Here is a 26,732-nt window from a genome sequence, read left to right as displayed (position 1 = left end):
AATATTCATTAATATGCTGTAATGTTTGTAAACACTTTACATAGCAGGCAATCCCTTGTAATTGAAGTAGAAATACTTTGAAAACAAATTTTATACATTCATTCATTCATCCATTCATTTATAAATTAATTCTGTTTACAGTAGCATTTACTTTTTTACAGTATAAGTCAATGATATGGTATTGTTTACTTTATTTCTATTTATATTACAGTATGTGTACTGTAATATGAAATACAGAATTATACTTGCCATAAGCTGCCTGTCAAAATCTCGCTAAACCCTTTACAGTGTAGCATATGTCAAGTACAGTAGACCTGTGAGGCCTTTGATGATATAGTGAGTGGTTTTTATTGCCCTCATGACTGTATAATTGTGTACAGACTGTCTCTGTGTCAGCCTGCACATACAGTAGGCAAAGACTGCATGTATGCAAGAGTATGTGTATGTATGAGCAAACATGAATCTGTGTGTGTGTGTGTGTGTGTGTGTGTGTGTGTGTGTGTGTGTGTGTGTGTGTGTGTGTGTGTGTGTGTGTGTGTGTGTGTGTGTTGAAACAGTGCAGTAACCTGACCCTTTATGCTCAGGCAGAGTAAACTGTGTTATCAGCCTGCTGTGGCTGGGCTGTGTGGCAGAGTTACCTAACCACTGGATAAACCAGTTACATTTCACCACAGTCAGCCCAAACAAGTAGTGGAGAAAATAGAATGGTCTGTGTCAGGGACTTGGATAACAGTGTCAGGGACTTGGATAACAGCCAACCCACTAAGCCATGTTTTTAGATACATTTATGACACATCCGCTATTCAAGAAGGAATATGTGTGTAAATAATGCTTTTCACATGGTATTAATGGACTATACCAAGTTCCATGTTTTACTACAGGATACACATGGCAAGTATTAATGAACCATATCAAGTTCCAAGTTTAACTACAGGATACACATGGCAAGTATTAATGAACCATATCAAGTTCCATGTTTAACTACAGGATACACATGGCAAGTATTAATGAACCATATCAAGTTCCATGTTTTATTAGTACTACAGGATACACATGGCAAGTATTAATGGACCATATCAAGTTCCATGTTTTATTAGTACTACAGGATACACATGGCAAGTATTAATGGACCATATCAAGTTCCATGTTTTATTAGTACTACAGGATACACATGGCAAGTATTAATGGACCATATCAAGTTCCATGTTTTATTAGTACTACAGGATACACATGGCAAGTATTAATGGACCATATCAAGTTCCATGTTTTATTAGTACTACAGGATACACATGGCAAGTATTAATGGACCATATCAAGTTCCATGTTTTATTAGTACTACAGGATACACATGGCAAGTATTAATGGACCATATCAAGTTCCATGTTTTATTAGTACTACAGGATACACATGGCACGTATTAATGGACCATATCAAGTTCCATGTTTTACTACAGGATACACATGGCAAGTATTAATGAACCATATCAAGTTCCATGTTTTATTAGTACTACAGGATACACATGGCAAGTATTAATGGACCATATCAAGTTCCATGTTTTACTACAGGATACACATGGCAAGTATTAATGGACCATATCACGGTCCATGTTTTATTAGTACTACAGGATACACATGACAAGTATTAATGGACCATATCAAGTTCCATGTTTTATTAGTACTACAGGATACACATGGCAAGTATTAATGGACCATATCAAGTTCCATGTTTTACTACAGGATACACATGACAAGTATTAATGGACCATATCAAGTTCCATGTTTTATTAGTACTACAGGATACACATGGCAAGTATTAATGGACCATATCAAGTTCCATGTTTTACTACAGGATACACATGGCAAGTATTAATGGACCATATCAAGTTCCATGTTTTACTACAGGATACACATGGCAAGTATTAATGGACCATATCAAGTTCCATGTTTTATTAGTACTACAGGATACACATGACAAGTATTAATGGACCATATCAAGTTCCATGTTTTATTAGTACTACAGGCTACACATGGCACGTGTTAATGGACCATATCAAGTTAACATGTTTTACTACAGGATACACATGGCAAGTATTAATGGACCATACCAAGTTCCATGTTTTACTAGTACTACAGGATACACATGGCAAGTATTAATGGACCATATCAAGTTCCATGTTTTATTAGTACTACAGGATACACATGGCAAGTATTAATGGACCATATCAAGTTCCATGTATTATTAGTACTACAGGATACACATGGCAAGTATTAATGGACCATATCAAGTTCCATGTTTTATTAGTACTACAGGATACACATGGCAAGTATTAATGGACCATATCAAGTTCCATGTTTTATTAGTACTACAGGATACACATGACAAGTATTAATGGACCATATCAAGTTCCATGTTTTATTAGTACTACAGGATACACATGGCAAGTATTAATTGACCATATCAAGTTCCATGTTTTATTAGTACTACAGGATACACATGGCAAGTATTAATGGACCATATCAAGTTCCATGTTTTATTAGTACTACAGGATACACATGGCAAGTATTAATGGACCATATCAAGTTCCATGTTTTACTACAGGCTACACATGACAAGTATTAATGGACCATACCAAGTTCCATGTTTTACTACAGGATACACATGGAAAGTATTAATGGACCATACCAAGTTCCATGTTTTACTACAGGATACACATGGCAAGTATTAATGAACCATATCAAGTTCCATGTTTAACTACAGGATACACATGGCAAGTATTAATGAACCATATCAAGTTCCATGTTTTATTAGTACTACAGGATACACATGGCAAGTATTAATGGACCATATCAAGTTCCATGTTTTATTAGTACTACAGGATACACATGGCAAGTATTAATGGACCATATCAAGTTCCATGTTTTATTAGTACTACAGGATACACATGGCAAGTATTAATGGACCATATCAAGTTCCATGTTTTATTAGTACTACAGGATACACATGGCAAGTATTAATGGACCATATCAAGTTCCATGTTTTATTAGTACTACAGGATACACATGGCAAGTATTAATGGACCATATCAAGTTCCATGTTTTACTACAGGATACACATGGCAAGTATTAATGGACCATATCAAGTTCCATGTTTTACTACAGGATACACATGGCAAGTATTAATGGACCATACCAAGTTCCATGTTTTACTAGTACTACAGGATACACATGGCAAGTATTAATGGACCATATCAAGTTCCATGTTTTACTACAGGCTACACATGACAAGTATTAATGGACCATACCAAGTTCCATGTTTTACTACAGGATACACATGGAAAGTATTAATGGACCATACCAAGTTCCATGTTTTACTACAGGATACACATGGAAAGTATTAATGGACCATATCAAGTTCCATGTTTTATTAGTACTACAGGATACACATGGCAAGTATTAATGGACCATATCAAGTTCCATGTTTTATTAGTACTACAGGATACACATGGCAAGTATTAATGGACCATATCAAGTTCCATGTTTTATTAGTACTACAGGATACACATGGCAAGTATTAATGAACCATATCAAGTTCCATGTTTTATTAGTACTACAGGATACACATGGCAAGTATTAATGGACCATATCAAGTTCCATGTTTTACTACAGGATACACATGGCAAGTATTAATGGACCATATCAAGTTCCATGTTTTATTAGTACTACAGGATACACATGGCAAGTATTAATGGACCATATCAAGTTCCATGTTTTATTAGTACTACAGGATACACATGGCAAGTATTAATGGACCATATCAAGTTCCATGTTTTATTAGTACTACAGGATACACATGGCACGTGTTAATGGACCATATCAAGTTCCATGTTTTACTACAGGATACACATGGCAAGTATTAATGGACCATATCAAGTTCCATATTTTATTAGTACTACAGGATACACATGGCAAGTATTAATGGACCATATCAAGTTCCATGTTTTATTAGTACTACAGGATACACATGGCAAGTATTAATGGACCATATCAAGTTCCATGTTTTATTAGTACTACAGGATACACATGGCAAGTATTAATGGACCATATCAAGTTCCATGTTTTACTACAGGCTACACATGGCACGTGTTAATGGACCATATCAAGTTCCATGTTTTACTACAGGATACACATGGCAAGTATTAATGGACCATATCAAGTTCCATGTTTTATTAGTACTACAGGATACACATGGCAAGTATTAATGGACCATATCAAGTTCCATGTTTTATTAGTACTACAGGATACACATGGCAAGTATTAATGGACCATATCAAGTTCCATGTTTTATTAGTACTACAGGATACACATGGCAAGTATTAATGAACCATATCAAGTTCCATGTTTTATTAGTACTACAGGATACACATGGCAAGTATTAATGGACCATATCAAGTTCCATGTTTTACTACAGGATACACATGGCACGTGTTAATGGACCATACCAAGTTTCATGTTTTACTACAGGATACACATGACAAGTATTAATGGACCATATCAAGTTCCATGTTTTACTACAGGCTACACATGGCACGTGTTAATGGACCATATCAAGTTCCATGTTTTACTACAGGATACACATGGCAAGTATTAATGGACCATATCAAGTTCCATGTTTTATTAGTACTACAGGCTACACATGGCACGTGTTAATGGACCATATCAAGTTCCATGTTTTACTACAGGATACACATGACAAGTATTAATGGACCATATCAAGTTCCATGTTTTATTAGTACTACAGGATACACATGGCACGTGTTAATGGACCATATCAAGTTCCATGTTTTACTACAGGATACACATGACAAGTATTAATGGACCATATCAAGTTCCATGTTTTATTAGTACTACAGGATACACATGACACGTATTAATGGACCATATCAAGTTCCATGTTTTATTAGTACTACAGGCTACACATGGCACGTGTTAATGGACCATATCAAGTTCCATGTTTTACTACAGGATACACATGGCAAGTATTAATGGACCATATCAAGTTCCATGTTTTATTAGTACTACAGGCTACACATGGCACGTGTTAATGGACCATATCAAGTTCCATGTTTTACTACAGGATACACATGGCAAGTATTAATGGACCATACCAAGTTCCATGTTTTACTACAGGATACACATGGCAAGTATTAATGGACCATACCAAGTTCCATGTTTTACTAGTACTACAGGATACACATGACAAGTATTAATGGACCATACCAAGTTCCATGTTTTACTACAGGATACACATGGAAAGTATTAATGGACCATACCAAGTTCCATGTTTTACTACAGGATACACATGGCAAGTATTAATGAACCATATCAAGTTCCATGTTTAACTACAGGATACACATGGCAAGTATTAATGAACCATATCACGTTCCATGTTTTACTACAGGATACACATAGCAAGTATTAATGGACCATATCACGTTCCATGTTTTATTAGTACTACAGGATACACATGGCAAGTATTAATGGACCATATCAAGTTCCATGTTTTACTACAGGATACACATGGCAAGTATTAATGGACCATATCAAGTTCCATGTTTTATTAGTACTACAGGCTACACATGGCACGTGTTAATGGACCATATCAAGTTCCATGTTTTATTAGTACTACAGGATACACATGGCAAGTGTTAATGGACCATATCACGTTCCATGTTTTATTAGTACTACAGGATACACATGGCAAGTATTAATGAACCATATCAAGTTCCATGTTTTATTAGTACTACAGGATACACATGGCAAGTATTAATGGACCATATCAAGTTCCATGTTTTATTAGTACTACAGGATACACATGGCAAGTATTAATGAACCATATCAAGTTCCATGTTTTATTAGTACTACAGGATACACATGGCAAGTATTAATGGACCATATCAAGTTCCATGTTTTATTAGTACTACAGGATACACATGGCAAGTATTAATGGACCATATCAAGTTCCATGTTTTATTAGTACTACAGGATACACATGGCAAGTATTAATGGACCATATCAAGTTCCATGTTTTATTAGTACTACAGGATACACATGGCAAGTATTAATGGACCATATCAAGTTCCATGTTTTATTAGTACTACTGGATACACATGGCAAGTATTAATGGACCATATCAAGTTCCATGTTTTATTAGTACTACAGGATACACATGACAAGTATTAATGGACCATACCAAGTTCCATGTTTTACTACAGGATACACATGGAAAGTATTAATGGACCATATCAAGTTCCATGTTTTACTACAGGATACACATGACAAGTATTAATGGACCATACCAAGTTCCATGTTTTATTAGTACTACAGGATACACATGACAAGTATTAATGGACCATACCAAGTTCCATGTTTTACTACAGGATACACATGGAAAGTATTAATGGACCATATCATGTTCCATGTTTTACTACAGGATACACATGGCAAGTATTAATGGACCATATCAAGTTCCATGTTTTACTACAGGATACACATGGTATACACGTCCAACCAAATACTTACTTACAGGGTCCTTCTGGACAATGCAACAACAATAAGAAATAATAACGTGCGTGTGAACACTCGCTCCTGTCAAGTCTTTGACATTTACTACTTGCAACCAAATGGCATGTGTAAAATCTTGCAGAGGCATTCCATCGAAGCGACATTGTGACCTCTATGGCATTTATGTTTCACAGTTCATAGAGAGGTGCGACCAAAGGATTGTGGGATACGGTCATGTTTGTCTTCCGCGTTCACACCCCCGGACTGCACCTCTGATCTACTGCTCCTGAGAAACGCTTCATGAGCAAATAGCTCTCTTTATCTATCATTCTCCACGCCGCTCTCTGTCACTATCTCTGTCAGACCCCAAGGGATTTTCATAGTTTAAAAAAATGCACAATGGTCTGTAGGGGGTAACTGATGGGGTGGACCTGACACTGAGTATCTATCTACAAAGTATATGTTTTATACTCTGCAGATACTAACACATACTCATACAGGAGAACATAAGCAATAAGTGTTCCTCTTTTCATTAGATTCAACAATCTCCCTCCCCCCTCCTCTCTCTGTGTCTCTCTCTTCCGAACAGATCTCTAGCAACACTTAAACCCTGCCCCCACAAATCTGTGATGGTCTTTTTTGATAAACAAAGACCGTGCCCTGCGCTGTGTGTGTGATCTGTGCAGCCATTATGTGTGTGTGTGTGTTTGTGTGTGTGTGTGTATTTGTGTGTGAGCGTGTTTGCAGCAGAGGAAGGAAGTCACAAGACGATGGGGGTTTCAAAACTGCAGCTGTTGAAGAAGCATAAGAAGCCTGTACTGTATCTTTTATTTTTTTCATTCTCCCCTTCTCCTTCTCGTCTACTCTAAGATACAGTACCGTTCGTATTTCTGCTCTCTGTGTGTGACAGGATTATAAACCTGGCAACAAAATCTTATTTTCTGTTATTTTGTAGATATCAGAAAATAAGTCGTGAATTTAGAATGGTTTGTGTGCATTATGCGCGTTAGTGGGTAAGACCCGGTTTGGGAGATCTGATTGGTTGAGAGCAGGCCAGCGCCTACAAAAGGCAAGTAAGGAGTGGACGAGAAGAGAGGGGGAGAGGAGTGGAACACCTTTTGACGGGTGCAACTGACACACTCCAGAGTACACTAGGAGCTCAGAAAGAGAGAAAGATAAAATCCGAAAGAGAGAGAGGGAATAAGGGGGGAAAGAGAAGAGAAAGAGGAGATTGTGTTTGCCATCTCTGAGACAAAGAGTAAGACAAAGAGTGAAAGAATTAGCGGTTGAGAGAGCGGGAGAGGAAGACAGAAAAAGAGATAGAGGGAGGGAGAGAAATCTGTGTAGTAGTCTGATCTCTCTGCATTCTAAATGAGGAGCCAAACAGCAGGGACTTAACCCCTTAAGCTCTGCTCACAGCCACACAGCAAAAGGAGCCAAGGGCTCAAGCCTGTTTTATACCCAGAGACTGAGCTGCATCTTGCTGAGTCGGGAGCTAAACTACAGCTTGTTCATACTTATATGGTTTCCTCATGAGGAAAGTGCAGCAGGAGAAAGCTGCTTTTCCCTCATCAGAAAACTATAGAAGTATAAACTATTTCATCGCAACATCATATACTGTATGTATGTACAGAGGATGCATCAGTGTCTTATTGTTACATTCAGTGTAACGGAGGGAAGGTGATGTGCAATGTCAATAAGGTCTATATAAATACTGTATGTGGAAACTTTAAAAAAGGAAACAGAAATGATCTGGAAATAACTAGAAAAACGCCCGATACAGAGTCCCCTGGTGGTCTGCAACTGAGCCAACAGTGAAACTGTCCAGAAGTAGTGCACTACGTGAGAAATGGGATGTCACTTTGTCCCGTAGTGTGACTGACGTGTCAGAGTTAAGTGTTAGGGTCCACCCACATGTTGCGCTTCCACATGGCTGTAATCCCACCCTGCAGTGTAACCAGATACCAGGCCCCGGACCAAGTTTGACTCAGGAAGGCATGGAGGTCTGTGTTACGGTGGCAGAGCCAATCAAAGAGGAGCTCTCTAGGTAAACAGGACCTCTCTTTCACAATTTGACCATTGAGTTAACACAAATGGACTGTACATACAAACCATATGTTACATAAGCAATACACAAATGTCCCCATGACACACTTACCTCATCCCGCCCACTCCACTCCACCACCCACATACATACACACACAGACATATCCCTCACCTCCATGGCTGTGGGTGTGTGTCCCTGTCCGTTCTCCCCCGGGGGTATAGGCGCTGGGTGCAAGGTGATGATGTCATTGTCCTCTGGGGGCTTCCAGATGTACTGCTCCCCGTTTCCCATGAACACTGCCTCCTGGTGGACACACAGAGAACAGAGGTGAGGGCTCTGCTGTCAGCCTGGTAGCCAGGGCCCATAATCCCTACTCGAAGCACCGCCGCAACACGTCATATATTAAGGCGAACACTGCAGCAGAAGCAAACTCCTTCCTCTGCTACTCTTTCATCCACGTGAGGCTACAATACGTTGAGTTTCCCGGGGAAGCTGTGAAGTACCGGGGAAGCTATGAAGCGAGCTGTAGCCTATTGATATCACAATTATTTTCAGTCGTTTTCCGTTGATAGGCCTACCAATGTGTCTCTCCTCATTCAGAAAGCTCACTGATGTCAATATCAAAGCTGATAATTGTGACTTGATTGAATGTGAATGATGTGAATAATAATAACATTGTTATTGTTACTTTGTGTCTCTAAAATAACTATGTTTCCAGAGTATTTTTTAATTGAAATGTCCGAATGTCAGTCTTTTACCAGAAAAATATTTTTGGGCCTACAGATAATATTCTGCCCATATGAACACATGTATTTTAGGCCCCAAAAATAACAGCTCTGCATGATTGAAGGAAAATCTGCAAAAAAGACAACATCGTTTCACATTCTTTAATAAAAGACATGCAATAGTCTGTACAGCTGGCTCCACAGTTTCCCCGCCGAATAGGCCTACAAGGAAACTCGACTTATCTCAGGGACATTGACTGCGCAAAGGGCAGTAGTACCTTCCACAAAAAGTATTGCTCGACAAACAAAACACGTAAGCCTCAATAACAAAGCCTCAAAAATACTGTACATACAAACCATATGTTATGTAAGCAATACACAAATCTGACCAATATACTGTATAAATCCCAGCAAAACAACTCAATGAGACAGCCATTCTGCATGCTCACACACAGACACAGACACAGTAGATCATCTCTGGTAGGTCACCTCGGCGTTATGTCAGGCCTGCATGTACAGGACATGGACATACGAGACAGGACACCTGTATGTTTGTGTGTGTGTGAGTTCTCTAGCAAATGTTTATCCAGGGAAATTGATGTAAACACAGTCCACACTGAACAGCAAGTGTGTGTGTGTGTGTGCGTGTGTGTGTGTGTGTGTGTGTGTGTGTGTGTGTGTGTGTGTGTGTGTGTGTGTGTGTGTGTGTGTGTGTGTGTGTGTGTGTGTGTGTGTGTGTGTGTGTGTGTGTGTAGGTGTGTGTTGGTGTGTGTGGATCTCATGTGACTGTCTACCCAACCATCCTACCACTAGTCTAGTAAGAGAACAGTGAGGCACTGTGTTTGCTTGAGGAATGACATGGTTGTTGAAATGGTTGTGCATATGGAATAAATTATCTTCTGGAATCAGATCATCTCTGTTCAAACATTTGTAAGTGTACATTTTGTAATGCTATTAAAAACTTCTTAGGGCTGGGATCAATACGGGATCAATATGACAACAGCCAGTGAAAGTGCAGGGCGCCAAATTCAAAACAACAGAAATCTCATGATTAAAATTCCTCAAACATACAAGTATTTCACACCATTTTAAAGATAGACTTCTTGTTAATCCCACCACAGTGTCCGATTTCAAATAGGCTTTCGACGAAAGCACCACAAACGATAATGTTAGGTCAGTACCTAGTCACAGAAAAACACAGCCATTTTTCCAGCCAAAGAGAGGAGTCACAAAAATCCGAAATAGAGAGAATTAATCACTAACCTTTGATGATCTTCATGAGATGACACTCATAGGACTTCATGTTACACAATACATGTATGTTTTGTTCGATAAAGTTCATATTTATATAAAAAAATCTCAGTATATATTGGCGCGTTATGTTCAGTAGTTCCAAAAACATCCGGTGATTTTGTGTTATACATGGTACTTTAGATACACTTCTCCTTAATGCAACCGCTGTGTCAGATTTTTTTTAAACAACGGAAAAAGCAAACCATGCAATAATCTGAGTACGGAGCTCAGAGCCCAAAACAACCATAAAGATATCCGCCATGTTGGAGTCAACAGAAGTCAGAAATAACATTATAAATATTCACTTACCTTTGATGATCTTCATCAGAATGCACTCCCAGGAATTCCAGTTCCACAATAAATGTTTGTTTTGTTCGATAAAGTTCATAATTTATGTCCAAAAAGCTCCTTTTGTTAGCGCGTTCCGTTCACAAATCAAAATTCATGACGCGCATACACTAGGAGCAGACAAAAAGTCAAAAAGTTCTGTTACAGTCCGTAGAAACATGTCAAACGAAGTATAGAATCAATCTTTAGGATTTTTTTAACATAAATCTTCAATAATGTTCCAACCGGAGAATTCCTTTGTCTGTAGAAATGCAATGGAACAGAGCTCGCTCTCACGTGAACGAGCATCACGAGCTCATGGCACTCTGCCAGACACCTGGCTCAAACAGCCCTTATGAGCCCCCAATTCACAGTAGAAGCATCACACAAGGTTCTAAAGACTGTTGACATCTAGTGGAAGCCGTAGGAAGTGCAACATGACCAATATCCCACTGTATCTTCAATAGGGAATGAGTTGAAAAACGACCAACCTCAGATTTCCCACTTCCTGGTTGGATTTCTTCTCAGGTTTTTGCCTGCCATATTAGTTCTGTTATACTCACAGACATCATTCAAACAGTTTTAGAAACTTCAGAGTGTTTTCTATCAAAATATACTAATAATATGCATATCTTAGCTTCTGGAACTGAGTAGCAGGCAGTTTACTCTGGGCACCTCTGGGCACCTTATTCATCCAAGCTACTCAATACTGCCCCCAGCCATAAGGAGTCAAATATCTCCCCATTTAGAGCAAATCATCTGTATGCAGCTTCACTATGCTGACAGGTTCAATGAACGTCTCCCCTCCACCGTACTGCTGTCTCTTGTCCTTTTGGTTTTTTCTTCATATAACTGAACAAAACAGTACTGTCAGATAGAGGGTCAAATGTTTTTGAGGAAATTTCAATGGTTAAAGAATCACGTGTGTTGTGTTGCATATACACGGCCCCCAGATCAAAGATGCTCCCCACGTGTGTGTGTGTGTGTGTGTGTGTGTGTGTGTGTGTGTGTGTGTGTGTGTGTGTGTGTGTGTGTGTGTGTGTGTGTGTGTGTGTGTGTGTGTGTGTGTTCGTGTGTGTGTGTGTCAAAAGACAGCCCACTCAGTGCACAGCTGCCCAGAAATCAGAGAGCAAATCATAAAAAGAATCAGATGTTGCCGTCAAATGAGCTGCTCTTCTTCGTCGGTGGATCTTTTTAACTCTTGGTCGATCAAGAGGTTTCTCAGTCTCAAGTGAGAGAGGAGTGCTACCAACATCCAGATGTGTATTGCTCTCTATCACACACAGAGACCCTCCATTGCCCCCACCGTCATATCTACACTACAGAACCACTGCAGGAGAAGACTCCCAGGAGATTTCTTGACCAGTATGGTAATAAAAAGATGTGTATTGCTCTCTATCACACACAGAGACCCTCCATTGCCCCCACTGTCACATCTACACTACAGAACCACTGCAGGAGAAGACTCCCAGGAGATGTCTTTCCTGAATCTCATACATATCCATCAGCTATGGTGTCAGTGATTATGAATGTTTTATGAGCGACACTAGTGAACGCAATTAAAGTGAATTGAAGTTCAGGAGTAGTTTGTTGATTGTGCTGTATATACAATCTGATGGTTACAGGTTTAATTGACTTTCTAACAAAGATCAAACTCAATAGTTACAAAGCACAATAGTTTATGTTGTGTAAATGAAGATGCACTCTCCAGAGCCAGTGATGAAATCTTTATATCTGAGGGATTGGGTGTGCGTTCTGTTTATTCCTCTGGCTGGACGGCTACCTGTTCTGCTGTTTCTTCCCTCAACACACACGCAAGCGCACACACTCACACACACACACACTCACTCACACACGGCTTGGCAGCCATACAGGCTCTTGCGTAATCGTTCCCTCCTCTCCGCTGGCCAAGCACACAACATGTGCTCCACAGAGCAGGAGAAGGGCAGGGACGCAGGCTCACAAACACACACACTCGAGCTATGAAGCACATACACACATATAGGCTACAGTACACACGCATAAACATAACATCCTTTTAGATGGTAAGAGCCCTTTTTGGGGTACTTTGAGCGGTTTCGTACTAGTTTCATCTCGCTGTGATATTCTCAGACGGATTTTAGAGCTCTCAACATGAGAAACTACAAAATATCTTCATAGAATTGAACCACAAGGCCACTTTTTCTAGGTCACAGACGGACAAAATCACTTTGTGCTTAAAGCTGAAGTTGTAACGAGTCTGCATATGGTGTCTCTGCACGCTCAGTGGACGTTAAGGAGAAATGATGTCTGCACATGGTGTCTCTGCACGCTCAGTGGACGTTAAGGAGAAATTATGTCTGCACATGGTGTCTCTGGACGCTCAGTGGACATTAAGGATAAATTATGTCTGCACATGGTGTCTCTGGACGCTCAGTGGACGTTAAGGAGAAATGATGTCTGCACATGGTGTCTCTGTACGCTCAGTGGACGTTAAGGAGAAATTATGTCTGCACATGGTGTCTCTGGACGCTCAGTGGACATTAAGGAGAAATGATGTCTGCACATGGTGTCTCTGGACGCTCAGTGGACATTAGGGAGAAATTATGTCTGCACATGGTGTCTCTGGACGCTCAGTGGACATTAAGGATAAATGATGTCTGCACATGGTGTCTCTGCACGCTCAGTGGACATTAAGGATAAATGATGACTGCACATGGTGTCTCTGCACGCTCAGTGGACATTAAGGATAAATTATGTCTGCACATGGTGTCTCTGGACGCTCAGTGGACATTAAGGATAAATGATGTCTGCACATGGTGTCTCTGCACGCTCAGTGGACATTAAGGAGAAATGATGTCTGCACATGGTGTCTCTGCACGCTCAGTGGACGTTAAGGAGAAATGATGTCTGCACATGGTGTCTCTGGACGCTCAGTGGATGTAAAGGAGAAATGATGTCTGCACATGGTGTCTCTGCTCGCTCAGTGGACATTAAGGAGAAATTATGTCTGCACATGGTGTCTCTGGACGCTCAGGGGACGTTAAGGAGAAATGATGTCTGCACATGGTGTCTCTGGACGCTCAGTGGACGTTAAGGAGAAATGATGTCTGCACATGGTGTCTCTGGACGCTCAGTGGACGTTAAGGAGAAATGATGTCTGTACATGGTGTCTCTGGACGCTCAGTGGACATTAAGGAGAAATTATGTCTGCACACCACATTCCCCAATCAATCTACATGTATTTATTCCTTTGTTCCCCATCATGTCTTTGTGTTAGATTGTTTGTGTTAGATTGTTTGTGTTAGATTGTTTGTGTTGTTGACGCGACAGACTGGCTTGTTTTTTCCATGTAATTGTTTCACAAAGATGTTTATTGTTAAACATAATTCTTGTGACTGTTTTGCGCATTTTGCACTTTTGCCTCAATAAAGTGTGCGCCTGTTCACAAGTCTCTGCTCTCCTGCACCTGACTTCCAGTACGCACACATCTGACAGAGATGAGTAATGTAGGATATGTAAACATTATTCAAGTGGCATTATTTAAAGTGACTAGTGTTAAAATTATTAAACCCATTTATTAAAGTGGCCAGTGATTTGAGTCTGTATGTTGGCAGCAGCCTCTCTATGTTAGTGATGGCTGTTTAACAGTCTGATGGCCTTGAGATAGAAGCTTTTTTTCAGTCTCTCGGTCCCTGCTTTGATGCACCTGTACTGATCACGCCTTCTGGATGATAGCGTGGTGAACAGGCAGTGGCTCAGGTGGTTGTTGTCCTTGATTATCTTATTGGCCTTCCTGTGACATTGGGTGCTGTAGGTGTTCTGGAGGGCAGGTAGTTTGCCTCCGGTGATGCGTTGTGCAGACCGCACTACCCTCTGGAGAGCCTTGTGGTTTAGGGCGGTGCAGTTGCCATACCAGGCGGCGATGTGTACGCCGAGGAACTTGAAACTTTCCACCTTCTCCACTACTGTCCCGTCGATGTGGATAGGGGGGTGCTCCCTCTGCTGTTTCCTGAAGTCCACGATCATCTCCTTTGTTTTGTTGACGTTGAGTGAGAAGTTATTTTCCTGACACCATATGCCGAGGGCCCTCACCTCCTCCTTGCAGGCTGTCTCATCGTTGTTGGTAATCAAGCCTGCCACTGTAGTGTCGTCTGCAAACTTGATGATTGAGTTGGAGGCGTACATGGCCATGCAGTCATGGGTGAACAGGGCGTACAGGAGAGGGCTGAGATCGCACCCTTGTGGGGCCCGAGTGTTGAGGATCATCGGGGTGGAGATGTTGTTTCCTACCTTCACCACCTGGGGGGGCGGCCCGTCAGAAAGTCCAGGACCCAGTTGCATAGGGCGGGGTGGAGACCCAGGGTCTCAAGCTTATTGATGAGTTTGGAGGGTACTATGGTGTTGAATGCTGAGCTGTAGTCAATGAACAGCATTCTTACATAGGTATTCCTCTTGTCCAGATGGGATAGGGTAGTCTGCAGTGTGATGGTGATTGCATCGTCTGTGGACCTATTGGGGTGGTAAGTAAATTGTAGTGGGTCTAGGGTAACAGGTAGGGTGGAGGTGATATGATCCTTGACTAGTCTCTCAAAGCCCTTCATGATGACAGAAGTGAGTGCTACGGGGCGATAGTCATTTAGTTCAGTTATTGTCTGAGGCTAACCAGAACATATCCCAGTCCACGTGTTCGAAGCAATCTTGAATCGTGGAATCCAGCTGGTCAGACCAGCGTTGGTTCGACCTAAACACGGGCCTTCCTGTTTTAGTTTCTGCCTATAGGAGGCGAGCAACAACATGGAGTCATGGTCAGACTTGCCGAAGGGAGGGCGGGGGAGGGCCTTGTATACATCGCGGAAGTTAGAGTAGCAGTGGTCAAGTGTTTTGCTCGAGAGGGTACAACAATCAATGTGCTGGTAGAATTTAGGTAGCCTTGTTCTCAAATTAGCTTTGTTAAAATCCCCAGCTACAACAAATGCAGCCTCAGGACATATGGTTTCAAGTTTACATAGAGTCCAGTGAAGTTCTTTCAGGGCCGTCGAGGTATCAGCTTGGGAGGGGATATACATGGCTGTGACTATAATCAAAGAAAATTCTCTTGGGAGATAATGCGGTCGGCATTTGATTGTAAGGAATTCTAGGTCAGGTGAACAAAAGGACTTCCTGTATGTTGTTATGATTACACCATGAGTCACTAATCATGAAGCATACACCCCCGCCCTTCTTCTTACCAGAGAGATGGCTGTTTCTGTCGGCGCGACGCATGAAGAAACCCGGTGGCTGTACCGACTCTGACAACATATCCCGAGAGAGCCATGTTTCCCTGAAACAGAGAATGTTACAATCTCGGATGTCTCTCTGGAAGGCAACTCGTGCCCTAATTTTGTCCACCTTGTTGTCTAGAGACTGGACATTGGCGAGTAATATGCTCGGAACGGGTGGATGGTGTGCTCGCCTTCTAAGTCTGACCAGGAGGCCGCTCCGTCTGCCTCTCCTGCGGCGACAACGTTGTTTTGGGTCGGCCTCTGAGATGTCCAGGGTGGAGGTCCGAACAGAGGACTCGTTTCGGGAAAGTCGTATTCCTGGTAGTAGTGTTGGTTAGTTGACATTGCTCTTATATCCAATAGTTCTTCCCGGCTGTATGTAATAAGACTAAAGATTTCCTGGGCTAAGAATGTAATAAATAATACATAAAAAACAAATTACTGCATAGTTTCCTAAGAACGCGGAGCGAGGCGAGCATCTCTGTCAGTGCCTTCTTCCTTCTGTTTCTGTTTCTCTCAGCACATATCAAAGCTGCAGGCTAAGGTTAAATCTAGACTTGGTTTCCTCTATCGGATTCGCTCCTCTTTCACTGCAGCTGCCAAACTAACCCTGATTCAGATGACCATCCTACCCATGCTAAATTACGGAGACGTAATTTATAGATCGGCAGGTAAGGGTGCTCTCAAGCGGCTAGATGTTCTTTACCATTCGTCCATCAGATTTGCCACTAATGCTCCTTATAGGACACATCACTGCACTCTATACTCCTCTGTAAACTGGTCATCTCTGTATACCCGTTGCAAGACCCACTGGTTGAATTGTTTATTTATAGAACCCTCTTAGGCCTCATTCCCCCCTATCTGAGATACCTACTGCAGCCCTCATCCTCCACATACAGCACCCGTTCTGCCAGTCATATTCTGTTAAAGGTCCCCAAAGCACACACATCCCTGAGTCGCTCGTCTTTTCAGTTCGCTGCAGCTAGCGACTGGAACGATCTGCAAAAAACACTCAAACTGGATAGTTTTATCTCCATCTCTTCATTCAAAGACTCAACCATGGACACTCTTACTGACAGTTGTGGCTGCTTTGCTTGATGTATTGTTGTCTCTACTTTCTTGCCCTTGTCCTGTTGTCTGTGCCCAATAATGTTTGTACCATGTTTTGTGCTGCTGCCATGTTGTGTTGTCAAGTTGTGTTGCTACCATGCTGTGTTGTCATGTGTTGCTGCCATGTTGTTGTCTTAGGTCTCTCTCTATGTAGCGTTGTCTCTCTTGTCGTGATGTGTGTTATGTCCTATGTCCTATATTTGTATTTTATTTTCAATCCCAGCTCTCGTCCCCGCAGGAGGCCTTGTGCCTTTGGTAGGCCATCATTGTAAATAACAATTTGTTCTTAACTGACTTGCCTAGTGAAATAAAGGTTAAATAAAAATAAAATACTTTACACAGTTCTGTCAATCTACCAAACCTGTGACCAGGGAGATTACAATCACCCTGTTCGTGCTGTGGAAATGCGCGCGAGCGCGCACACACATGCAGACACACGTGTGCGCACACACACACACACACACACACACACACACACACACACACACACACACACACACACACACACACACACACACACACACACACACACACACACACACACACACACACACACAGACAGACAGACAGGCACAAAATACACACACACACACAGTAAGAGAAAACAGGTAGGACCGCCAAACACACAGGAAGGTTTGATCTTTATCATTGTCCCTCCATTACCCTCTTTCAGTGCTGCCCACACTATACACACTATTTCCATCTGTTTACAAAATGATATCAGACCCTGGGCACATATGGTATACTTTCAACAATGAGATTTAATAATGTCTGTGGGACATATTCTAACAACTAAAGGATGATAGCAGAGCAAAGTTGCAAAAGGAAGATATGTGTCATACTCTGATCAATTCTGCTTCTCTCCTAGACATCGTCTTTGAAGATCTGACATTCTAGTCATGTGGACAGGTAAGGTCAGTAGAGCACATGGGGCTGGAAATAGTGATAAAGATCAGGCTCAAATTGCTCCCTACACACTAATCTAAGATCAGTTTCATGGTTAAGATTAGTATTGAGGTTAGGGTGATCTGATCGTAGACCTGTGTTTAAGGAGGGACTTCAACCCGGAGCGTTACAAATCTACTCTTCTGCTGACATTGAACACTGAGCACTGAGCAGAAGGAATAGTTCCCTCTGGTGGGTAAATGAAGGAACTGACAGGTTAATATTTCTGCCCTACAGCATGTAGACCGTAAACCCCAAAGGCATTTTTAACTCAAAAACTTCTAGTAAAATAAACACAAAGTCAATGAAAAGTCATTATTACTTAAAATGTGTATGTGATACTGACTCAGAACTAAATGAGAAGTCAAATCAACTCTATTTTTTAAGTTATGACAACAAATGAACTTTTTTCCCAGTATGCGCTACTGCAGGTTAATTCTTTGTAATTGTTTATAATATCGCTAATGTTGCATTAGTGACTGATTTATCAATGTTATGCTACACAAAGATAAATACTTGTAGACCTAATGTGGTCTGTAAACCATGAGTTCTGGCCACTGTATTAGAATGAAGCTATGCCTCAAAATAAGAATTTAGGAGATATGTAATGTATTGTCATAAAGAGTTTAATAATGATAACATTTGCCTAGGAACTCACTTGTTGAAGGCCACAGGGACTGAAAATGAACAAATTCAACAACCATGTCCCTGTCACTAACCAATACAGTCCAGACTAGTACCTAAATCTACATGGCCGCTATTGACCAATAAAAATTCACGCGGGCGTGATCTGGCATATAAACCAGTCAAGGACATTCGTATTGTAACACAATGTGGTACACATGTTGCAAACGCTGTCAAGACTCAACATTTGCAAAACAATTCATTCCGGCCACACGGTGGCGCTATAATGGGCACATGCTTTTATCTCTTTTAATCTCTGAAATTTGGCACACATGCTCAGGTAAATGAGTCCAGCTAACCCACGCGATATCTCAGACACCACTGGCCCAATATAGACAAATCTTGGGTAAATGATGTGTCTTGCCATAGAAATCTGGCATTTACAGAAGTACACTCATTGGCCCCAGGGGGGGGGGGGGGGGGGGGCGGTATAGTAAACAACTGTACGCACTTTAGTCACAAGCAACATCTCAGACACTACTGGCCCGATTATGACGAACCTCTGGTGAACGATGTGTCATGCTACAGAGATCCGTCAATTAACAAAATGACATTGATTGGCCCAAGGGTGGCGCTGCATCATTCTATTACTACATGTTTACTGTTGCCTTTTTAAACTCTTATTATTATCTATCGTAATGCCTAATCACTTTACCCTACCTTCAAGTACATATCAGCAGTTGAAGTCGGAAGTTTACATACACTTAGGTTGGAGTCATTAAAACTTGTTTTTCAACCACTCCACACATTTCTTGTTAACAAACTATAAACTGCATGACACAAGTAAGTTTTCCAACAATTGTTTACAGACAGATTATTTCACTTATAATTCACTGTATCACAATTCCAGTGGGTCAGAAGTTTACATACACTAAGTTGACTGTGCCTTTAAACAGCTTGGAAAATTCCAGAAAATAATGTCATGGCGTTAGAAGCTTCTGATAGGCTAATTGACATCATTTGAGTCAATTGGAGGTGTACCTGTGGATGTATTTCAAGGCCTACCTTCAAACTCAGTGCCTCTTTGCTTGACATCATGTGAAAATCAAAATAAATCAGCCAAGACCTCAGAAAGAAAATTGTAGACATCCACAAGTCTGGTTCATCCTTGGGAGCAATTTCCAAATGCCTGAAGGTACCACGTTCATCTGTACAAACAATAGTACGCAAGTATTAGCACCATGGGACCCCGCAGCCGTCATACCGCTCAGGAAAGAGACACGTTCCGTCTCCTAGAGATGAACGTACTTTGGTGCGAAAAGTGCCAATCAATCCCAGAACAATAGCAAAGGACGTTGTGAAGATGCTGGAGGAAGCAGGTACAAAAGTATCTATATCCACAGTAAAATGAGTCCTATATCGACATAACCTGAAAGGCCGCTCAGCAAGGAAGAAGCCACTGCTCCAAAACTGCCATAAAAAAGCCAGTCTACGGTTTGCAACTGCAAATGGGGACAAAGATTGTACTTTTTGGAGAAATGTCCTCTGGTCTGATGAAACAAAAATAGAACTGCTTGGCAATAATGACCATCGTTATGTTTGGATGAAAAGGGGGGACGCTTGCAAGCCGAAGATCACCATCCCAACCGTGAAGCACGGGGGGTGGCAGCATCATGTTGTGGGGGTGCTTTGCTGCAGGAGGGTCTGGTGCACTTCACAAAATAGATGGCATCATGAGGGAGGAAAATTATGTGGATATATTGAAGCAACATCTCAAGACATCAGTCAGGAAGTTAAAGCTTGGTCGCAAATGAGTCTTCCAAATGGACAATGACTTAAGGGTGACAAAATGGCTTAAGGACAACAAAGTCAAGGTATTGGAGTGGCCATCACAAAGCGATGACCTCAATCCTATAGAAAATTTGTGGGCAGAACTGAAAAAGCGTGTTCGAGCAAGGAGGCCTACAAACCTGACTCAGTTACACCAGCTCTGTCAGGAGGAATGGGCCAAAATTCACCCAACTTATTGTGGGAAGTTTGTGGAAGGCTACCCAAAACATTTGACCCAAGTTAAACAATTTAAAGGCAATGGTACCGAATACTAATTGAGTGTATGTAAACTTCTGACCCACTGTGAATGTGATGAAAGAAATAAAAGCTGAAATAAATGATTCTCTCTACTATTATTCTTACATTTCACATTCTTAAAATAAAGTGGTGATCCTAACTGACCTAAGATAAGGAATTTTTACTAGGATTAAATGTCAGGAATTGTGAAGAACTGAGTTTAAATGTATTGGGCTGAGGTGTATGTAAACTTCCGACTTCAACTGTACCTCAAATACCTCATACTCCTTCACATTGATTTGATACTGGTACTCCCTGTATATAGCTCTCTTGTGTATTTTATTGTGCCCCACAATGAAATCGGGGAAGGGACTGTGGATCTGTCTTCGTTTGTATGTTCTTCACATGCAATATCTCAGACAGCACTATCCCAATGTTGACAAAAACTTGGGTGAATGCCATAGAGATCCGGCATTTACAAAATATTATTGATTGGTCCAAGGCGGGAGCTTGTAGTATTTAACTGAAATGTGTTAGTCACACGTAATATCTCGATTGGCGCTGCATCATTCATGGGGGGCGACATGTTTACGTTTGCCCTGTTTAGTTTCGAGTCAGTTCCACATAAACCTTAATAATAATAACAATGACTTTTCATTGACTTTGAGTTCAACTAACTAGAAGTATTTGAGTAAAAAAATGCATTGGTGTTTACAGTGTGGGGTTAGCGGTGTACACAAGCTGGTGAAGAATTACAACAAATATACTCAGTTTCTGTCCATGAGTGTCCTACAGCAATGTACCTTCGGGAAGACGTGCAGGTGGAATGGCTCCAGCTGTTTCCGTGGAAACTCCTGGCTGCGGGGCAGCAGAAGGGGCGGGGCAGAGGGTGACTCTCCCACACTTGATTGGACACTTGATTGATCATCTGACTCTGTGTTCCCTATCTCGTTCTTCGTTGCCTTGTTCACCTTAATCAATTGTATTTCATTAGAGTACGAATTCAAACAGTATAATGCTGTCCCATGATGCCATTGGAAAGCAGTTGTAAAAACACTGTTTACCTTCTTGACCTTCCGGATGGAGGCATACTCTGCCGTTACGGGGTCCTGGGGGGCCAGGGAGGGGAGGGAGGGCAGGGCCGATCCGTTAGCACCGTTGGGCCCCTTCCCTCCTCCTCTGCTACTCCCATTAACAGCTCCTCTGGCATTTCCCTGAGGTATACAGACACACAAACACGCAAAGTTGGAAGGTACTTGTCCTTCCATTGGGCCAACAAAAGAAAAGCAGACTAACAAAATGAACAACTAACATTTTTACGGGTAGGTGGTCACAATATAAAGTGTCTCCAATGATGACGCGATGTCAACATCTCTATTGCATTGCTTTCATAGCATAAATACGCACATTCACAGTCCTGTTTCTGTTCCCATTGCGGACATCGTCAGTGCAGGTCCCATTGGGGCTCTGTGAGGTCGTGAGTGTTGCTGGGGTGTTGGCTGATGTGGGTGGGGGAACTGGGGGCACCGTGTCCACCTCTCTGATCCCTACACTCTCGTACAGCCCATCGTTTAAGCAACGGACGGGCGAGTTCCGGATCCCCACCTCAGTGTAGGTGTGGTCTCTGACCCCCTCTTCTCCTCCCTTCTGGATGTCTCCCCCCACTGGGTCTCCCTCCCCCTCGGGGCTGGTGGGGATCTGGGGGAGCTGGCGGACAAGTGGGGGGCGGAGGTCAGAGGTGGAGCGATGGCTGTGGAGGAGGAGAAGGTCCATACTGGCAGGACGGTTCTTACCCCCACCTTGAGAGAGAAAGAGGGAGACTTTTATTATCAGGTCATTGTTAGTTTCCATTTCAACAATGTACCGGTTGTTTTCTAGTTGTTGGCAGTCTATTGGTTGTTGGTATTGTTACTCACTGTTGCCGTTGCGGGGCAAGCGGTTGATCTCATGCAGCCTAGTGTCAGATTTACTCATGGAGGTGTTCTTGGGCTGACGGGGAGCACCCTATACAGAGAGCATATAAACTGCTCAGGCTGATGTACAGTATCTGGGTGGGGCTGAACTCTGAGAAAAAAAGGCTTCCAAAAGGGTTCTTCGGCTGACCCCATAGGAGAACCCTGTTTGGTTCCCCGTAGAACCCTTTTTGGTTCCAGGTAGAACCATTCAAATCAAATTGTATTGGTCACACACACATGTTTAGCAGATGTTATTGCGGGTGTAGCGAAATGCTTGTAAGGGGCCTCTATAGAAAGGGTTCTACATGGAACCAAAAAGGGTTCTTCAAGGGTTCTCCTATGGGGACAGCCAAAGAACCCTTTAAGGGTCTAGACAGCACCTTTTTTGTAAGAGTGTAGATATGTTTGACATTTCTGCTGCTATAAATGAGGGGATAATATAGTAGATTTATGCTAGGTGGTGGAATGAGCTCTCAAAGTCTTGTGTAAGGTAGTACTAGGCAATTTATTGGGTGGGCCGATAACAAATGATGGTAAAGGGACGGTGGATGGGGTGCAATGGATGATAGGTCTGAAATATACAACATAAAGACTAAAAAATGTATGAGGATAAAGAAGGGGTTAATATAAATCACTCACCGTGTCTGCTGAGGAGCCCTTCTCTCCATCGGCCGGAGGATGCTTGGTCTTGTTTTTCCTGAGGACACATGAAGGAGCAGTTATTATTAACCATGTCGCTGTTGAGTTTCACTCAAGAGAGAAGTAAATATTCCTCCATGGTTGCTAACATTTCCACACGTCACTAGGGGCCCTTTGGGAACATTGTATCCACGGGGGACTGTTGATAGGGCGAGCCGTGAGATGCAGGTGTGCTGAAGACAGCAGTAGAGAGAGAGGTGGGAGAGGAGGTGTGAAGGTTTAGCTGACTATAGGTGAAACAGATCGCAATACTCATATGTGGCTTCCTCTCCTCATCTACTGCTCTTCACCTGCACCGATCTGATCTCAATACTCATATGTGGCTTCCTCTCCTCATCTACTGCTCTAAACCTGCACCGATCTGATCTCAATACTCATATGTGGCTTCCTCTCCTCATCTACTGCTCTAAACCTGCACCGATCTGATCTCAATTCTCATATGTGGCTTCCTCTCCTCATCTACTGCTCTTCACCTGCACCGATCTGATCTCAATACTCATATGTGGCTTCCTCTCCTCATCTACTGCTCTTCACCTGCACCGATCTGATCTCAATACTCATATGTGGCTTCTTCTCCTCATCTACTGCTCTTCACCTACACCGATCTGATCTCAATACTCATATGTGGCTTCCTCTCCTCATCTACTGTTCTAAACCTGCACCGATCTGATCTCAATTCTCATATGTGGCTTCCTCTCCTCATCTACTGCTCTTCACCTGCACCGATCTGATCTCAATACTCATATGTGGCTTCCTCTCCTCATCTACTGCTCTTCACCTGCACCGATCTGATCTCAATACTCATATGAAAGTAGATTCCCGGAGGCCATCCATACATGTTGCTTTCACCTAGCCTGTGTTTTTCAGTTCGGTGAAGATAAAGGAGAAGAGATGCATCTGTGCACCTACACACGCAGAGGCCACTTAGTACCATTGAGATGCCCCAGGGACTCTGTCTCTCTCTCCAGCCCAGGACACATCTCTCTATGCACCTCTCAGCTCTGTCTGCCCCTGGGGAGCCATGAGCAGGTGTCTAAGCATCCACATCCCACAGGACTGTCACACCATAACAACACACTGGAGGCAGGAATTCAGCACCAGAACAATCCAAGAGAAACGAGTAGCCTTTTTTTCATACAGTTTGTGGCAACATCAATGTATTTGTTCTTTATTGGTTCCATTTACAGATGCCTTTGCATGAAGCTTTACTTTAAGCTACAGTGTATCTCTATGTCCGGTTGAAGAGGATATCAAATACAACGAAGCCACTGAGGGTTGAGTCTGATTGGTCCCTGAGGGTTCCGTAAGAACCAGAGCATACTGTGTTCTATTGCTTTAGTCTACTGAGAATCCTGATCACTTAAAAAAATGCTGGGTGAAAAACAACCCAGTGCAGGGTAAATAAATGACAGAAAACACATTGGGTTGTTCTAGGCCAGCAGTATACCACCTTGCATCCCACTGCTGGCTTGCTTCTGAGGCTAAGCAGGGTTGGTCCTCGATGGGAGACCAGGACTGCTGGAAGTGGTGTTGGATGGCCAGTAGGAGGCACCCTTTCCTCTGGTCTAAAAAAGAAATATCCCAATACCCCAGGGCAGTGATTGGGGACATTGCCCTGTGTAGGCTGCCATCTTTTGGATGAGATGTTAAACAGATGTCCTGACTCTGTAGTCACTAAAGTGTGTTTAGAGTGTTTACCCTGGTGTCCTGGCTAAATCCCACTCTGGCCCTCATACTGTACCATCACGGTCACCTAATCATTCCCGGTTTACAATTGGCTCATTCACCCCCCTCCTCTCCCCTGTAATTATTCCCCAGGTTGTTGCTGTAAATGAGAATCTGTTGTCAGTCAACTTACCTAGTTAAATAAATAAAAAATGTAATGTTTTTTTTTTTGTACCCAGCCAGTTGGGTCACTTAGTTGGATTGTTTTCTTTGAATACTGAAGGCGTGGCTTGGTCGGGTGTGGGTTTCTGATATCCCAAAGTTTGGACAGTAGAGAGAGAGAGAGAGAGAGAGAGAGAGAGAGAGAGAGAGAGAGAGAGAGAGAGAGAGAGAGAGAGAGAGAGAGAGAGAGAGAGAGAGAGAGAGAGAGAGAGAGAGAGAGAGAGAGAGAGAGAGAGAGAGAGAGAGAGAGAGATACAGAGAGATACAGAGACAGAGAAGAGCTTGGCTAGACCCACAAAGAATTGGGTGAAATACCACAGTGTCACAGCAGCAAGATTTGTTGCATCACATGTGACATCACATCTCAGCAACAAGAAAAGGGCAACCAGTGAAGAAAAAATACCATTGAAAATATAACCCATATTTATGTTTATTTATTTTCCCTTTTGTACTTTAACTATTTGCACATAATATGACATTTGAAATGTCTTTATTCTTTTGGAACTTTAGTGAGTGTAATGTTTACTCTTAATCTGTTTTATTATTTATTTCACTTTTGTTTATTATCTATTCATATTATTATCTATTAATGAAATTGAATTGAGAGAGAGAGAGAGAGATAAAGATAGAGAAAGTGTCAAATGTGTTGGCTGTGACCTCACCTTTGGCAGCCCACACAAACCACCACGATGACGATGGTGACCACAAAGGCTGACGCTGCAGCGATGGCCCCTAGCAACAGCACCTTACGGTAGGAATCGTCCATCACAGACGCCATAACACACACACTCAGACACCCACTCACACAGAAGGAGGGTGCTCAGGAAAACCTGCAGAGGAGTTAAAACAATTAACAAAATAAGATGGTTAGTGTTAACTTTGTTTTCACCATTTTGTTTTTGACAGGGTTTGATAACAGATTTTTTAAAGTGTGATAAGATAGTGTACACCACGGAAACATATAAGAGAGTAAGAGAGTTGGAGAGTAATACTGGATCGACAGTGGTGCACGGAAACAGAGAGGAAGGTGTTACAAAGAGGGGAGGGGGGAATGCAAAGAGCTACATTAGGTGAGCAGAGGGGTGTGCGTGTGATACTGACTCAGAACTAAATGAGAAGTCAAATCAACTCTATTTTTTAAGTGATGACAACAAATTAACTTTTTTCCCAGTATGTGCTACTGCAGGTAAATTCTTTGTAATTGTTTATAATATCGCTAATTTTGCATGAGTGACTGATTTATCAATGTT

General features: G+C 41.9%; 1 protein-coding gene across 1 annotated transcript in view; it reads right to left on the bottom strand.

Moving 5' to 3' along the window:
* The window catches only part of LOC120020602, a 75,278-nt gene that overhangs the window by 5,663 nt on the left and 42,883 nt on the right, over window positions 1-26,732 (bottom strand). The window contains exons 2-8 of the mRNA XM_038964309.1: window positions 26,145-26,312; window positions 23,536-23,593; window positions 22,858-22,945; window positions 22,349-22,740; window positions 22,006-22,155; window positions 21,745-21,912; window positions 8,779-8,910 (exon numbers count right to left, since the gene is read on the bottom strand). Coding sequence (XP_038820237.1) covers window positions 8,779-8,910; window positions 21,745-21,912; window positions 22,006-22,155; window positions 22,349-22,740; window positions 22,858-22,945; window positions 23,536-23,593; window positions 26,145-26,260 — 1,104 coding nt within the window. The 5' untranslated portion in view covers window positions 26,261-26,312. The remainder of the gene's footprint in view (window positions 1-8,778; window positions 8,911-21,744; window positions 21,913-22,005; window positions 22,156-22,348; window positions 22,741-22,857; window positions 22,946-23,535; window positions 23,594-26,144; window positions 26,313-26,732) is intronic.

The sequence above is a fragment of the Salvelinus namaycush genome, chromosome 25 (genome assembly GCF_016432855.1).
Source record: "Salvelinus namaycush isolate Seneca chromosome 25, SaNama_1.0, whole genome shotgun sequence".
NCBI classification, from domain to species: Eukaryota; Metazoa; Chordata; class Actinopteri; order Salmoniformes; family Salmonidae; genus Salvelinus; species Salvelinus namaycush.
This window is presented reverse-complemented; position numbering and strand designations above follow the sequence as displayed.